The following is a 17,026-nucleotide window of genomic DNA, read 5'->3' on the forward strand; positions in this document are numbered from 1 at the left end:
GTGTTGGGCGGGGAGTCGCTGTAGTGCCAAGGTTATAACAGGTGACAGTGCAGCTGTAGGTTTGGGATCAAACTAGCTAATCAATTCACACACACACACACAAAATACAACAGTAACACGCCAGGACCCATTAATATGCCACATTAACAAGCAACACACAGGGGGACTGGGCTGAGTCAACTGTGATTGTTAAAAACAGTTCTGTTTTTTAAGCACGCTGGCAGGTGTGGTCCTCGCTTTGCTAGGGTTGTTTTGGATGTGCAGTGTTGACTTCAGTCGACGTGTAAGTCTCGGTGCATAAAGACATTGTACTCCCTTGAAACAACGGAACAAACAGACTATGAACTGAACTCTGTGTGTTTGTGTATGGGTGCGTTTTCCACAGCAGCAAAACGTCAGCAGCTGCCTCTGGGTCCGCGTCTACATTTGGAACCTGGTAAAACAATGCACCCTACTGGACAACTTTGACACAGCATGTAATCATACTGTAGTTTACATTGTCTCTATTGCCTTACCTAGCATGCTCAGAGGGATGCTGTTGTTTCAGTAACAGGTACTAATTATGAATTAGTCATTTAGAAGACACTTTTAACCAAAGCAACTTACAGAGACTAAGGCGTGAACTAAGACGGAGCACAAGGAGGTTAAGCGGTTTGCTCAGGTTAACACACTGAGTCAGTGGCTAAGCTGGGAGTTGAACTGGAAGCCTCCTGGGAGCAAGCCCTTTTCTTTAACCACCAGACTGCCAAGCCTAATATTTAACATGCTTGGTGGAAAGTTAAACATCACCCAATGCAAGAAGGATCAAATATATATTGACATCAAGTATCATGAATATGTACATCTTTTTTGTTATGCCAACCCTCTTTTGTAAAAATTTGTTCCCATTTTAGGTCAGTTAATTATTATTTTATGTATGACAAAAGACCAAAATATAAAGAAATGTGTGTTTTAAAGGGCTGAGCAAGTCTCTATAATCAAATAAGTTGTTGATTGTAAGGGAAAACTGTTTAGAGCAGCAATAACCACACAGACACAGCACTGTTATTTAGGTTTGGCAACTTATTTATCCACCACACATATTAATCATGCACAAATCAAGTGACACGTATATATATATATTTACATAGTGGATTGCACTCAACATAAATACAGGAACAATCGCCAAGAAGAGAGAGACAAAATAAGCAAGAGAGAGAAAAACAGTGTTAGGCGTCAAATCTTAAGATTTATTTATAAATCACCTAGTATCATGAGGAACAAATACAAATAAATAAAAAGGTTAGCAGCTAGAGTGCTGCGGATTTCATGTTTTCTCTGGATGCCAGGTATGCTTCATGTTGATAAAAGTGACGAAGATTGCCAGGCCTGACAAAGACTAGAGGGCCCCACACCATGCAAATAAAAACCACATTCAAAACTACAAGATGCGTGGAGGGGTTCCATTTTATCCTCTAAATACTGGGAGCCACTTCAGAGGAAAAGCTTGGAGTTCTCAGACTAATATAATTGCTTTAAACATTAAACTGCCGTTCTCTGTCATTTACTACGCCGCTTCACATAAAGAGGATTATGATGACCGAATAATAAGGAAATGTATTCCCATAACAAAAACGTTTCCTCTCTGGAGTGCAAAAGCCACACAGCATTCTGTTATCAGTATTGAATGGGCTTTCATCACTGAATAGCTACTAGTTAGGAAAACTGCTTTCTCAAGCCATTTCAAGATAAAGGATAAACATGTAAACTTGAGGGATCTTCCAGGAAGATCTTTGCAAGCCCCTGATTTCTGTAACTGACCCAACACCCAACAACCCCCCCCCCCCCCCCAACACGGCATATGAAGCTGTTGCAAACTCAGTCCTCAGTCATTTAAGAGACAGTGTGTTTGTGTACTGAAGAATGCAAAAAAAGCCTTCTGCAAGTGCAGTTCTATACGTAACATGGTAGGTATTGCTTTGCTATTCATCTCTAGTGTGCCTAAGAATATACTTCACATCTAAGAGTGTTAGCATGCAAAACAAAAGGGCCAGATAACCACTCCACATTACACTGACCAGAAGGCATTATTTAAAATACAGTCTTTCACTGTGGACTCTGACTTCCTAGGACTAGCAATGCAGAGCATAACACTTCACATCCTTTTCTGCAAAGCTCAGGCTTGCGAACAGAAACACGTATCAAGTACCTGGGTGTACTCACTGCTCAGTGGCAGTTTTGTGTGTATTTGTCTTTACATTGCTGTCCTTGGGAACATATTATACATTCAAATTTATGGAAGACACGTGGCAATGAACAGCGAGAATAACTGAACAGGTGAGATTTGCAAGTGTAGAAAATCTGGAAAGGACTGCTTGGTGCTGATCATCACTGGTAATTCTTGTAAGATAATCTTTAATCTTAAGAGAGGTTTTTAAACCAGTTTTCTTCCATACTTTCACTAGAGGAGTCAACCCAGATACTTAGATTTCTTGACTGGCTATTACAGCCAATCTTTGGCATCTATTTTTGTTTTCTTTTACTCTTACTGGCTTGTAATAAATTACGCTGGCAGGACACACACTGCCATGACAGCGAAAGAAAACCTTTAAAAAAAAAAAAAAAAGTAGGTATAAATATTGGGATATTGAGTGAGGAGACTAGACTAAACTAGAAAGTTGTAGTCATTTTTTATTAATACTATTTAAAAAAAAAAAAAAAAAAACAGGATTCATTTATTCATTGTCATTTGTTTGTTTTAAAAAAGGTCCCCTTTTTAACAGCGTATTGTTTATATAGCTGGTTTGCCCATGTTCATTGGTACTAATAAAATGTACTAATCATGTTGCCATTGTTCAGTTAACACAGCTATAGTGAAACGAGCTAGTGTAGCGTTGGTAAACCAGTCTAAGGGCAATCCCTCTACCAAGGGGCAAACTCCATCCACACACATTTTCATGAAATTATGCATCATCTTATTTATGCCCTGTGTGGTACAGGTCAGGGTTTCCCAATCCTGGTCCTGGGGACCCCTGTGTCTGCTGGTTTTCATTCCAGCTGAGCTCAGCTACTTAATTCACCCCTTAATTTAACTATTCATTAGCTTAATTAGCTTAACCTTTTTAATTGTTCTCAGCTCCTAAAAAGTTGCAGATTTGAAGTTACTTATAAAATTGTATAGTTAACTTGAAATATCCAACTGTTTAAAAGCTGAAAACAATTAAAAAGGTCTAATTAAGCTAATGAATGGCTCAATTAAGTAATTTAGACACAGGCGTCCCCCAGGACCAGGATTGGGAAAGCCTTGCATAGGCAACCTAGTAACTGCCCCAGAGACAGGCACATCCTACTGACTGATCTCTCACCAGCCCCAGGAGGAGAGGGTCACATGATCAGTGCTGAATTCCTCAGTGCTGAAAAACGGTGTCACATAAGGAGGAAAATTCATAGGCCAAAAAATAAAAAAAGGATTGAAAACAAAAGAAACATCATAAAGGAATGTCGGCTCAAAGGTTACAGCTTCAGAGACAGGGAAAGAATTCCAGGGAAATCACAGGGAATACGGGACAGCAGCACGAACAACACAGAGTCGAAGCGGAGGGGAGGGGAGGGAAGGGCTCGGGGGTCACAGGTTCTGGCAGCACTGCAGTTTGTTGGGTCTCTGGCCGTCTGTGGTGGGCGGAACGCTGATGTCCACCACGTTGTTGCCAGGAGACTCGTCGTGCGCCGATCGGTCAGTGATCTGCTTCTGCGATACAATCCGGTAAATCTCTGTGGAGGAGAGCAGAGCGTTTGAGATTCACTGGCTGTGGGGCCCAGCGAGTCAGTACCAGTAGAACTGGGCTGTGACACAAGAACGCTGTGGGGATCAGAACTTAAGCTTGCAATCTGATCAACAAAGTCACTGGTTTTGTTAGTTCGGTGGAAGCTGACACTGTTTTTTGGGTGAAAGTGAACAGCAGCCGGTTGTATTAATTCAGAACGCTTACCTGTCAGGATATTTTTGAACGCCTCCTCCACATTGGTCGAGTCCAGGGCAGAGGTTTCAATAAATGATAAAGTATTCTTTTCTGTATAGAGAGAGATAGAGAAAGCATTGTAAATGAACATGAAACCTGACCAGCTTCTCAGTAACCTTATCCTCCATGCCCCCCCCCCCCAAATGTCTGTTCCCAACAGGCACCCATGTACCTCCAGGGAAACGCCTCTAGCCCTGGTGCCCGTACCTGCAAAGGCGCGGGCCTCGTCAGTGGGCACAGCCCTCAGGTGCCGCAGGTCGCTCTTGTTGCCCACCAGCATGATGACGATGTTGTTGTCCGCGTGGTCCCGCAGCTCTTTCAGCCAGCGCTCCACGTTCTCGTAGGTCAGGTGTTTGGCGATGTCATAGACCAGCAGAGCGCCCACCGCACCCCGGTAGTACCTGACAGAGAAAGGGTGGGTGAGACACACTCGGGGTATTCCGAGCTCACCGTCTGCCAACAACAACACGACAGGAAATCGTGCTGAAACTAGTGACACACAACCCGAAAAAATCAGTTCTGGCTTTGTTACATGTGCACTTAGGTAGCGTCCTTAAACAAACATTCAACAGCTAATTGTGTGTAACAAAACTAAACTAAATTCTCGTTTTTAAAAAATGCAGATCTTTAAAACTTAAAAAGTATAACTTGATGCTGCAATTTATTCAGTAAGTGGCTCCTAAAATAAAAAGCAGCTCTTTTTGACACACATGCCATGAGGCGCTCAATGCCCCTCTCCTTGCAGCCCTGCCACACTCACGCCGATGTGATGGCTCGGTAGCGCTCCTGCCCGGCTGTGTCCCAGATCTGAGCCTTTATCGTCTTGCCATCCACCTGGATGCTGCGGGTGGCGAACTCCACCCCGATGGTGCTCTTACTCTCCAGGTTGAACTCGTTGCGTGTGAATCGGGAAAGCAGGTTACTCTTTCCCACCCCGGAGTCACCGATCAGCACCACTGCAACCAAAATATACAGGAGTCAAAAACCACCGCATGAGAAGCACCCGTCCTGACCAAGACAAAACTGACAAGCTCAGTGTGACTCTGAACCAACTTCTGAACAGGGTGTGCGTGGATGTCTATGTAGTGCCAGGGGATGATGGAAAGAAACCATCTTCCCCTCGCTTTGGTCATTCTCAACTGTCCTGCATATGTTGTTATAGAAACCTACCCCCTCATTTCTCTACTCTCATCCTCAACTCTCCAGCTGTTTCCTTTTTTTGGTCAGAAACAGATCATCAAATATTTTGGCAGTTGAGAAGGAAGGAAACTGAACTCATATTAGCTTTTTCTTGTGTTTAGGATATAGTTTCAGGACACATCTGACCTAATTAGTGGGACTAATTAAGCTCACAGTAACACCTGAAACGGGTTCAAACTTACTCCCCAGAGTTCATAACCTTTTATCAAGCAGGATTACTTTAAGAATAAGTTGGGTCTCCACTGGAACACAACATAAACACATTTACTTTATGTACTTTAAGCCCACGCTTTATTTAAAAACTGTAGCTGTCAGACAAACAGTGTGGAATGCCAAAACAGCAAAAACCTTTTACTATTTTGACTACCATCAACACTGTGAAAAGTTTCTCCCTCTCCAAGCTCTTGTGCTGTGTTGCTTTTATGCAAAATAACCACTGGCCAAAAAAAACAACAGTCGGTATGGGAATGACTTGATCAAAACTCAGGCCAGTAACAGTGTCATGGAAGGCATTTCACAAGACAAAAAGCAGGATAGTAAAACACGCAAGCAAAGGCAGCTGCAGACTTGACCTTTGAGCTCCACTCAGTATTTTACTGCTTTCTGTCCACTTCGTTTTCAGCAATTCAAAAAGAAAACACTTTTATTCCCAGGAGTCAAGAACTGCTTACATGAGGAATTAAACGCATACTAATAAAACGCACAGACAGTAACCACTAAAAGCCGTTTAGTGCTAGAACAGTAAAACCAGTGTTATACTGGGTAATCATTGTACATGCAATCCTTTGTTTATTATGGTCTCTCTCAGTCATACTGTTTAATTTTTATAGAACACACTTAACACAGTATACTGATGCCATGCAAGACAAAACGGCTCATTAATATCTTACGGATTTTTATGCGACGACAAAATATCTATCCAACTATACCAATAAATGGAGTTAACAAAAAAGTCGGTAAGCATTGTTAGAAAATTAAAATAACTAAGGCACCAGCAAAAAAAAAAAGTTTCATTTAATACTACGGTTTTTGCAGATTGTTTAATTCGTTTCATGATAACGGTATATGCGATTCGCAGTCAGATACAAAGAACATACACCGATTATTTAACTGTAAACATCTCAAACGCGGCTAAAACTTAAGACACATTCTTGAGAGGGGTGTGGGTTTCGTATCACGAAGAATATTTACGTGAACTTTTAACACTACGGGAAATATTTTCAGCACCCGTTATATAAAAAAAAAAAAAAAGCGGTTGATGATTATGGGAAATGATGTATGGTTATTGCTCACAGTTTTAACCACCCTTAATATCGAGCAAAGGCTGACAAACATTATCATGGCAGGCGTGTATAAAATTAAAACCTCGGCTGTACAGCACCTGGTAAACTTGCAGTGGCCCTGTATTCCTGAACTACAGGGCAGCGTCGTTTGATTCCTATCTATATCATTAAGACAGCTTTTCCATGTTTATAATACTATCCATAGTGGATTATCGTTATATCCTTTTTTATTTATTATGTAATTAACGTTTATTGTGTTCTTTAGAAACTGTGTAGTAATTAGTCTATTGTATTTGATTTTTTTAATTAACCGTATGCGCAATTATTTATTTATAAGTTTACATTTTCCCCACATACCAATGATATACGTAACATACACAAACCAGCTTCCTACTGATACCATCTCAGATTACACGGAGAAAAAACTGGCATTTACAATCAGCGAGGCAGAACACTCCCACTACGCACTCGCATTCCAGGCTGTCTCTCTCGGGATAATCCGAGGCTTTTGAGGGCCCTACCTGGAAGGCTGCAGAAATAAGCGTTGTTTTGACCCCGCCGTCCTCCTTTGGAACTAGCATTTGAAATATATATATATTTAAAACGGCGTTACGTCTTACCTTTGAATAAATAATCGTACTCGTCGTCTCTGGTCCCCATTTTTCTTGGTCTCGATTACTTATTTATTTATTTTTCCCCCAGACAGACACAGACCGAAGCTCCGCTAGCAAACCAAGAGCTTCACCCGCTCCTGACAGACAGGGTGCGCAAGCACGTGATCCGAGTCACTGCCCAGCTGGCATATCAGATACGGGCAGCGGGGTGAGTGACACACGCTCCGCCCAATTACATTTAGAGTGATGACAGCACAACGCACCCGTGCAAAACTGAAAATTAACTTTGTTAACGGGGTTAAGCAAAACAAAAAAAAAATAATGTTAAAAAATAATGCTCTACCTTTTTAGTACCTGAAATATCCTTTTCTCTTTTTTCATTTATATATATATATATATATATATATATATATATATATATATATATATCGGATTGGTCTTCTAGTCCTACAAAACTCGCAAATTCCTGTGTAGTTTTGCATTGTTTTTTTTTTTTTTTTTCCTGGAGGCGAGCAGATACAGTAACTGATTGCTAGCATGACGGGTTTCCTGCGTTGTTATAGCAGACCACATAATGTTGCAAAATAAAGCACTGTCAGCTCACTACAGAGTGTGGTCTGCTTTTCTTTTCCGGGGAGTGTGTTTTATTTTCTTTGCGAAAGAAGCAATGGAGTAACCCCACTGACTAGGTGTATTCATTCAAACTATTTTCTTTACCTGGAACATGTGCACAATTCTATTGACTTATTTCATGTATTAAGAAGAGTCAGTCAATAGCAGTACTGTATAACCATTCGTCATCAAGATATCAAGCCAATATTTTAATAAATATTTTATTATAATTATTATTATCAACAATCAATAAACAGTTGACGCGCACGCTAAGTTTACAATATTTAATTAAACAGCACGCGGTCACACAACTGTCAGGTCGAATATTACATTCCTAAATGTACAGACTTGTGCAAAATAATTTGATCTACGTAACCTGACCACGACATTAATACAATGAGACTAAGATGTGCCTGATATGTTAAACGCATAGTGTATCCAAAGCGAGAGTTTCAAATGAAGGATTCTTGTATTTCCATTATGTTACTGTTGGCACTGTTTCACGTCTTCTCTAATCACTGTGGAGTTGAAGTTCATTATTGCTGTATGTACTGCACTTCAAATGACACGATACAGACAGGCAGACTGTTTTTTTTTTTTAAAAATCTTCTATTAGTACATTCACATGTAGTACTAGGTTCCCTTTTAACCTTTTCAGTCGTGAATTATTTTTGTCAAAATATCATTAAAAAAAAAATAAACTTCTTTATTGAGCATACATGAAAGCAGGACAAAGCGTTTTTATTTTTTATATTTTTATACTCAGACTGGGACCAAGGAGTCCCGTGAGGTTCCAACGTGGTTTTGGACACCAGGTGTTGACATACGGTGCAAAGAGAGGACTGAATGGGTTCAAACAGGAACCTGTGACATTGTGCCTAATATATATGAATAATACCGCACTGGCCTACTGTAGACTTCACAGATACAGTACGCAGTGGAACGCTTATGTTCAGACGGTTAAAAAAGCATTTCATAGCAAAGAAATGAAGCCAGGAGTTTGACAATGTATGATCTTTATCCTTCATAATTGTTCATGTACAGTATATGTGATGGGCTTTGCTTATTGTTAAAAAACATGCCATGATCTAGTGGTGGGGCTTTAAGGACAGACGAGTCAAAGCTCGGTTTCATTTTTCTTTTTCAAAACTGTCTAAGAATCACACAATGCTGCCACCAAGTCACAGCTGATAAACTGAAACCGAAAACTCTCACTGGTGTTTTAAGATCAAAACTAGAACACAGAGCTCATACTCTCCTATAGTATCGATGAAAGAGAGAGTAGTCTGGACACTGATAAGTCTTATATGAAAAACGTGTACATTGTTTAACTGCTACATTATATATATATAACAATCGCACAGATGTTATGTTCGCAGAACAATTCAGCAGATTCATTTTTCTTTTGACACGTCCACTCCCAGAAAGTCCTCGACGTTGTTCTGAAACTGAACTAAATAAAAACATATCAAAGAAAGTCATTTGTTAATCATCAAAAGCACAGAACAAGGGTGCAAAAAGAATTCCTGAAACAAGAATACTTATATGAAGAAACAGTTCTGAGAGTTGATTGCTAGTTTATCTACAGTAATCTACTCTGCTTGCCCAGTGGAACTTCGGAATCTGAGGATAAGTTATTTTCGAAGGAATTAAACTGGGTGGTGTATAACTCACAGTGAAGCTCAGTAAGCGCACGTATATCTGGATAAGAAGCTGTTTTGTTGTTTTCCTCCCTGGTGTTACCTGATTGTAGCCCCTTTATTCTTTGCTGGACGATCTGTAAATGTTTGATGTATTCGGTCAGTAAGGGCTCATTGTCCTCACAGTGGGTTGTTGTTCTGTCTTCAGTGCTGCCAGGAGATTGTGAGGATCTAGAAAACAAAACCATCTTACGGAATTGGATAACCATACTATACACTGGAACTGCACATAAAATGCACTCAAAAATGCACACAAAGTTCGACAGGATCCCTGGGGGCTCGTTTTATATTAGCTCGGCTTATCCTGCTCAGGTTTGAACTTTCACCTTCACCTGTTGGCAAGCTGGGACTGCGGTTCCTGGTGCATTGGCTCTTCCAGGCTGGTGGTGTGGGACACTTCTCTGTCTACACAGGGAGAGGACTTAGAGGACAGGCATGACTCTTCTCTGCTGGATTTCTGCTTCTCACAGGATGCTGTTCCTAAAGTCTGAACTGTCTCTACTGGGTCAAGGCTTTGGGTCTGAAAGAAATATATAGGGTGGAGCACTGTGTGGAGCAATATAAACTGTAGGAACAATATCCCATGCATGATCAAATGAAGGCTGGCGAGGATTTAGCTCGGCTTGCTGTTTTACTCACTGATTTGTTCTGATTTTTCAATGCCTCCCCCACTTTCTTTAGCAGAGTCTTCCAATCCTGCCTCCTCTGCTCCTCTCTCTTCCTCTCCCTTGCATTGACTGTCTGGAGGTTCACCTGCAGCTGCAGACACTCTGCCCTCAGCTTGGCTCTCTGCTGCCTCTCTGTTTTCAGGGCTCTCTTCAGCTCCTGCTTCTGGTCTTGCAGGGTCTTCAAGGCAGCTGCCAGCTCCCGCTCTCTCTGAGTCCCCAGCCTGCACTTCTTAGTTTTGGCCTCTAGGCTGAACTGGATCTCTTTCATGTTCTGTTGCGTATCTTCAAGGCTCTCAACAACTAAGTGCAGGTCTGTCTTCTGAATCTCCAGGACCAATCTGCGGAAGTGAGAAACAAATAGATCAAATTATTAATGAATACACACAGAAATATTAACTTAAAAAAAAAAAATCTAATTACTACCCATTTCATAGCACGGGTGGAAATAAGACTCCCATTGCATAGCAGTTTGATCCATCCCTGGTTTTACTATGAGTGTAATAAGACACCCCTGAGCTTGTTACCTGTGCATTGTGTCTAATCAAAAATTGTAGTATAAACTAGAATGGGTAAAACTGCTATGCAATAGGAGTCTTATTTACAGCCCTTTAGCGTGCCTTTTAAAGGGCACACAGTCAGATTTTTCTTGTCGTTGTAACTCTTAAATGATGCTGATCAGCACTGGGCAGTAAAAACTTAGAACACTGTCGGGCTAGCAATGAGTTTAATCCATATCATTTTACTGATTTACAAGAGCTGGCATCATGTCCACTTGCATAACAGAAACAGAATGCAAAAATATAAATAAAGCAGTACTTCAGGTCTCTGAGTTCTTTCTGCAGCTCTCGGTTAGACCTCTGTAATCTCTCTAGATCTTCATTTGCTCTGGCCTGACCCTGGTGTAGGTTATATTCCAGGAACTCGACTAGAAAAAAAGGACACTGGTGCTATATAAAGATCTTTACATTTATTTGACATGGAATACATCTTCAGGCTATTTCACTGCTGTCATCAAATGCACTGGAGGGGAAAATAAAAGACAGCAGCACAGCACAGGATATGAGAACGAGAATGCACTCTCATCAGTTCTGGAAGACCAGGCTGCAAAGTGTCTCCCAGTTTCTCACCTTGGCTGTGGAGCTGGAGCCCCTGCTCGTTGCCCTGTGCCTGAGCCCCCCTCAGGGTCTCCTGCAGCTGCAGCAGTTCCTCCTGGCTCTGCCGCTGGAAGTCCCTCAGCTTAGCCTTTAGGCTGTCTATCTCAGCCAGCAGGCTGTTCCTGTCTGTCGAGATCAGATCCTTCTCCAGCTCTGCCTTGGAATAAGAGACACATAAGTAAACACAAAAGTATTGTGAGATTGATTTAAAGAAAAAAAAAAAAAAATAGGTGGTAAAAAAATTAATTAGACTGTAAATGATTTGGTTTTCCAGTTCTTAATAAAATTATTTTTAATGGGAATGAGACAAATAGTAGAATATTTGAATCTGTATTTAATGTAGAATTTTATCTGTAAGTAGATACTACGTCACCCTGCCATTATATACCATGTCTCGATCAGCAGTCAGTCTGGAAACCAGATCTTGCAGTGAGTGTATTGTAGTCAGGAGTGCCTGTCTGTCCTGCTGCCAGATCTCTTCACTGGACAGAGATTGTGTGTGATGTGAGGGAGGAGGGACCGGGCGCTTGGAAAGATGAAGTATCCGGTACAGCTCTTCTGAAATGTTCTTCAATAAAACCTAGTGGGAGATACAAGATTAAAATGACAAATGAATTCCAGCTTGCACACTTTCACCTTAATGCTAACTTTACCTAACTAAATTATACCACCAAACAGAGTATGGGGTGGATAATGAAAATGTAGTCCTGGAGCTAGTTGGGTGCAGGACTACATCCCCCAGAATGCCTTGGGATTATATATAACTGCATGTGGTATAGTTTACAGAGATCTCTGAAGTGATAAAGCAAATCTGATCATCATAAATCGGCTTCTGACAACATATCCCTAAACATGCACTGTATGTAAACTGCAGTACACCTGTAGCTTTGGAGGGAGCATGTTATGATGCGCAGCACTCTCTAATTGTGCAGGTGTTGGCATGCCAAGCTGGTGGAAGCAATCCGAGTGTTCTGCTCTCTCGATCTCCAGGTACACCTGGGACCACGTGTCTTAAAAAAATAAAATAAAAATCATTCAGCTTGGGAATCCAAATGTTCATAAAACAGAAACTAAAAGAACTGTTGTCAAATATTCAGACGGGGTCCTCACCAGTTTCATCGCTGAGTTGCTCTTGGGGAGATGGGGCTAGATCGATGCATTCAAAATCCTTCCCAAAGCAAAAAAAAAAAAGAGTGTTATATCTGCTGTACATATACATATGTTATGCAGGATGTAATTCTGAATCCAAAGGGACAGATATTCTACTTGGCAAGAAAAGTCTGCTTGACTCCACAAATCTTAACAGAGAGGTAATGTCAGCCACTTGCAGTATAATGCTATATAATGCACATCGTATTAACTGCAACAGAAGTCCTGCCAGTCTGTCACTTTAGTCCCAGGGGCATTCGAAAAGCGAATCAGTTAGGGGTGCATTAACTAACCTGCTCGCTATCCTCGGATGTTGAGGCAGCAGTGGTCTCCTCTATGTTATTTTCAGGATCCTCCGCACAGACAACATCCACCTTGATGGGGTCCTGTCACTCAATAGATACAAAAAATAGTTGTTCTGTGTAAAATGATGCATTATTCATCACACTGCCATTCACACTGCCCAATCAGAACATCACACAGCCATTCACACTGCCCAACCAGAACATCACACTGCCATTCACACTGCCCAATCAGAACATCACACAGCCATCCACACTGCCCAATCAGAACATCACACTGCCATTCACACTGCCCAATCAGAACATCACACTGCCATTCACACTGCCCAATCCTGAACATCACACAGCCATCCACACTGCCCAATCAGAACATCACGCAGCCATCCACACTGCCCAATCAGAACATCACACTGCCATTCACACTGCCCAATCAGAACATCACACTGCCATTCACACTGCCCAATCAGAACACCACACTGCCATTCACACTGCCCAATCAGAACATCACACTGCCATTCACACTGCCCAATCAGTGGTTAAAGAAAGGGTCTTATAATTAATAAGAATATAAGCTGTTTTTAAAATAATCTGATAATTCTGACTGACATCAATATCACATGCTTTATAAATGCGTATTGTGGTAGCTTTGCAAAGTAACTGCATCAAAATGTAAATAATAAACGGGGATGGAAATAAGACTCCCATTTCACAGAAGTTTGATCTGGTTTTACAAGGAGTTTAATAAGACACACCTGAGCTTGTTACCTATACGCTGTGACTAATCAAGCTTGTATTAAAACCTGGGTTGGACGAGACTGCTATGCAAGAGGAGTTTATTTCCATCCCTGCAAAACAAACGAACAGAAAGTTTTTTAGCATACCTTGCGCGGAAGCTCTTCCCACGCTTTTGGTTCGTCCTCCATTTTCCATTTGTGCAAGTTGAAGACCTGAGTGTTGTGTTTCTCTCCTTAATAACAGGGCATTAAGTTCTGCTATTCTTTTTTTCCCTGGTGTATTTTATGACCAAGTATTCCAGAAGATTGAGGTTTATAAATGACAATTTGATGTTAAAATTGGCCAGAGCTGTAGCATAAAAACACACCTAGCTATATCAACAACATCAAGCGTGCCAACTCAATACAAACCCCGCGCTCCACTATCTCCATGGAAACCCGAGCAGCTGCAGACGCCGTTTGCACGGTTGTTGTTGGGTATGAAACATTCAAACTAACAGCTGGAGGCTGATGCATGAAGAACACACTTCGCTGTATTTTGTCATGAACTAGAAAATACATTGTGCAGGTTTATTAAGGGAATTACAATTCATAATTGTGCTTTCTGTGAAACTCTGATTCAATGGCAAATAAAATCAAAACGTGTCTTGCACAAACGAAAGTATAACTAAAGTCCATCATATACAAAAACACTCAGTAGCATCGTTTTAAATGGAGTAATTTCAAAAATGCAGCTGCTTGGTGCAGAGCTACGTCAGAAGGGGTGCGCACGCAGACCCGTGACGGAGTTCCGTTTCCTTTTACATCCGGGCAGAACAATAACAACACGGGCAAGATGGCGGCGGAGTACGGGAGCGTTCAGAAGGGAAGCTTAAAATTGAAAGGCGTGGACGGTCTGTCTTCGGGAAAAAAGTAAGGATACCGTAATTCCGTTAAGATGTATACTAATGTTAGTAGGTTTAGAAAGAAAGGCACACATGCGGTTCCTTAACCAAATAAGTACATAAAGACAGTCCACCTACAGCAATACCAATGAAGATAAATATTAAATAGGCTGGTAGGTAATTCAGATTCTGTAACTTTATCCGCTGGTCACAAATGTGACAGCCTTTTATCTTAAAAAACAAATACATTTATGATGCAAAAACGTAATTAAGTGCAAATAAACGAGTATCGTGTAGGTCGCTCATACCGCACAGATCAAGCTAACGTGCGCATTTAATTGATCTCAGCGTATTTGATAACTTTCTGTTTTTTTATTTTTTTATTTGCTTAACAGGAAAAAGAAGAAGGACAAGGAAAGCAAGAAGCGTATGGAACAGATAATGAACAACCAGGATGATGAAAAGGAGTCCGAGAAAACAAACCGTGACAAAAGGACTCCTGCCCAGATTGCATTTGATAAAACGCAAGAAAAACGGGTAAGGTGTTACGTGCTGTGCTGTTCGTCCAAGCTCTGCAATTAAAAACCTCACACAATGTTCATTTCCATGCAACCTAATGCTAATAAAGTATGAACAGTCTTTTATTTCACATGTGTGTTTAAATGTAGCCCCCCCCCCCCCCCAAAAAAGTCACATTTCACCACTGCCCATTCATTGTGCTGAACCGTGCATGCTATCAGATTATATTAAATGGTTCTCATTGTTATTGTAGGAGTTGACCTTACAGACACATTTATGAAAACAGGGATTTTTTGTACACATGAAGTTTAATGCAATAAACATTTTTGTCTGTAACTAGATTAAAAAAAAAAAAAAAAGAATGAAAAATATTTTTTTTTCTATGCTCTAATCCTGCAGCAAATGGAAAGAATATTAAACAAAGCATCGAAGACCCATAAACAGAGAGTTGAGGTAAGAGAAAAACATAATTTTATATTTTCAGGCCTCAATGTCTTTGGCACTGATGCAGAGTTAAATACATGGCATTTTACTAAGAGTAAGATTGCTGATGCACAGACATTTCTAGTCACCGGAACTGCAGTTTCTGAAGTGCTGATGTCTGGGTGGGGAGACTTTCCAATGCGCCTGCATTTGTATTAGACTTTAATTTGGGGTTAATAGTTTAGCTGTTATTGATCTTATGATGATCATTAGATGAACAGCAGGGACATCTTAATCATGGCTAAATCCCCTCCCGACCCCTTTTAGAGGAGGCAGGAATCCCTGTGTGTGTTTTATCATGATGCAAATTATTTATCTATCAGATGATTAATACATAAAGTACTGAATGTTACCTGTAATTGTTTTTTTGTAGGACTTTAACAGGCATCTGGACAACCTGACTGAGCATTACGACATTCCTAAAGTCAGCTGGACCAAATAAACATGAACATTTGTGCTTTGACCTGTTTTCTTTTACCTCGCAAGCTTTTTCTTTCAACCACATGTAATCATTTTGTAAAAGATTACAGTAAAGAATACATCAAAAATAAAGTGCTGAAAACTAGAAGCAAGTGATGGAAATACTTTGAAACTGAAATATCATTGTAATACTTTTTCAGTTATTTGGGGATTATGTTATTGTACATTTGAAATAAACGTCCCAGTTGTTTTATTGTTATGGTGTCTTATTAAAATGTTTGAAAACCTTTTCTGGCTATTTAAAAAATAACTCATGTTGTTTAGAGTCCAATTAGGAAAAATTCTTTTTTACCAGAATATTTAATGAAACCAATAATAAATGTATAACTAAATAAAGCTACTTCCTTGTGTATTTTTTCAGATTTATTTTTTAATCAAACTAATATAAAGCCTGAAGTTAACTACCCTTGCTTTCTACTATAAACCAATCTCGGGCTGATTAGTAATTGATACCCATTTAAAGAACAGGTTGGTCAAGTTATATTAACCAGAATTACGATTGCCACTATTGTGTACAAGAGATATGTGTTGTGTAACGTGGTAGGATTCAGTGATGGAGTAACACACAACACACACTGACAGGTTAACAATGCAACACATTATACACTTCTGAAAGGATAACACATAACCTGGGCAAGGGGTCGTTCACTCTACATCTAGACAATACTTGTTAAGGATCAGGTTTGGTCTGAATTTCCTCTGCTGTGTTACGTCTGTACACCAACCTGAGCTTTCAAGAGCTGCTTGGTACGAGACCTGCCCATAGTTGCAAGCCTTAACCATTTAAGGTAAAGGGGACAGATGCACCACTCACAAAACAGATGCCAACTTAATTATTTTTACAATGAGACACAGGGTTGATCCGGTCAAAATTGTCAGTTTCCTTCTGATGATTACTGAGTCACTCAAATGAATTTGAACAAGAAACTGTTTTTGTTTGTTTGTTTGTTTTTTAAATATATTTTTACAACCGCTGAATCGCTTGTGTACCTTAACGCTTAAGGGGTTACGGGAGTTGCAAACATAGGTTATTTCAAATTCAATAAAAAAACATGTTACATGCATTTTGACCCATAGAAACGCAATATAATTTGCTATAAACACCAGACCGTTATTTGTTTTCAAAATCTTGATGCAATTTTATGAATTCGTCTATTATAGTTACAGTAAAAAACAACAACTCGACAAGACAGGAGAACAGTGCCACGCTGCTGAAAGTCCAACTTGACTGCTTGTGCAGCGGCAT

General features: G+C 40.3%; 3 protein-coding genes across 3 annotated transcripts; 1 reads left to right on the forward strand and 2 right to left on the reverse strand.

Annotated features, from left to right (window-relative positions):
- Positions 1–1,042: 1,042 nt before the first annotated feature.
- On the reverse strand, positions 1,043–7,281 carry LOC131721862 (ras-related protein Rab-11B). Its single transcript, XM_059014992.1, has 5 exons — positions 7,102–7,281; positions 4,759–4,954; positions 4,206–4,399; positions 3,969–4,049; positions 1,043–3,750 (listed from the first exon to the last, which is right to left on the reverse strand). The coding sequence occupies exons 1-5, from the start codon at positions 7,139–7,141 to the stop codon at positions 3,605–3,607; spliced, it is 657 nt and encodes a 218-aa protein (XP_058870975.1). The 5' UTR covers positions 7,142–7,281; the 3' UTR covers positions 1,043–3,604.
- An 806-nt stretch (positions 7,282–8,087) lies between these two features.
- On the reverse strand, positions 8,088–13,936 carry LOC131721896 (pericentrin-like). The gene is made up of 9 exons (XM_059015263.1): positions 13,562–13,936; positions 12,672–12,764; positions 12,340–12,397; positions 12,109–12,239; positions 11,618–11,809; positions 11,203–11,386; positions 10,892–11,000; positions 10,047–10,413; positions 8,088–9,927 (listed from the first exon to the last, which is right to left on the reverse strand). The coding sequence occupies exons 1-9, from the start codon at positions 13,601–13,603 to the stop codon at positions 9,736–9,738; spliced, it is 1,368 nt and encodes a 455-aa protein (XP_058871246.1). The 5' UTR covers positions 13,604–13,936; the 3' UTR covers positions 8,088–9,735.
- Positions 13,937–14,201: 265 nt separating this feature from the next.
- LOC117401496 (protein FAM32A) lies at positions 14,202–15,979 on the forward strand. The gene is made up of 4 exons (XM_034002257.3): positions 14,202–14,326; positions 14,694–14,835; positions 15,217–15,270; positions 15,674–15,979. The coding sequence occupies exons 1-4, from the start codon at positions 14,250–14,252 to the stop codon at positions 15,740–15,742; spliced, it is 342 nt and encodes a 113-aa protein (XP_033858148.1). The 5' UTR covers positions 14,202–14,249; the 3' UTR covers positions 15,743–15,979.
- The last annotated feature ends 1,047 nt before the right edge of the window (positions 15,980–17,026 follow it).

Source organism: Acipenser ruthenus, chromosome 49 (genome assembly GCF_902713425.1).
Source record: "Acipenser ruthenus chromosome 49, fAciRut3.2 maternal haplotype, whole genome shotgun sequence".
Classification (NCBI taxonomy): Eukaryota; Metazoa; Chordata; class Actinopteri; order Acipenseriformes; family Acipenseridae; genus Acipenser; species Acipenser ruthenus.

Bases quoted from the DNA above. Each gene is read 5' to 3' on its own strand.
- LOC131721862 (XM_059014992.1), bottom strand. From the start codon at position 7,141: ATGGGGACCAGAGACGACGAGTACGATTATTTATTCAAAG. The intron at 4,955-7,101 runs GTAAGACGTAAC...TTTTGGTTGCAG, and splicing joins GTACGATTATTTATTCAAAG to TGGTGCTGATCGGTGACTCC. The intron at 4,050-4,205 runs GTACGGGCACCA...CTCTCTATACAG, and splicing joins CGAGGCCCGCGCCTTTGCAG to AAAAGAATACTTTATCATTT.
- LOC131721896 (XM_059015263.1), bottom strand. From the start codon at position 13,603: ATGGAGGACGAACCAAAAGCGTGGGAAGAGCTTCCGCGCAAG. The intron at 12,765-13,561 runs GTATGCTAAAAA...ATTGAGTGACAG, and splicing joins GGGAAGAGCTTCCGCGCAAG to GACCCCATCAAGGTGGATGT. The intron at 10,414-10,891 runs GTACTGCTTTAT...TCACTTCCGCAG, and splicing joins AAAGAACTCAGAGACCTGAA to ATTGGTCCTGGAGATTCAGA.
- LOC117401496 (XM_034002257.3), top strand. From the start codon at position 14,250: ATGGCGGCGGAGTACGGGAGCGTTCAGAAGGGAAGCTTAAAATTGAAA. The intron at 14,327-14,693 runs GTAAGGATACCG...TTTGCTTAACAG, and splicing joins GGTCTGTCTTCGGGAAAAAA to GAAAAAGAAGAAGGACAAGG. The intron at 14,836-15,216 runs GTAAGGTGTTAC...CTAATCCTGCAG, and splicing joins ATAAAACGCAAGAAAAACGG to CAAATGGAAAGAATATTAAA.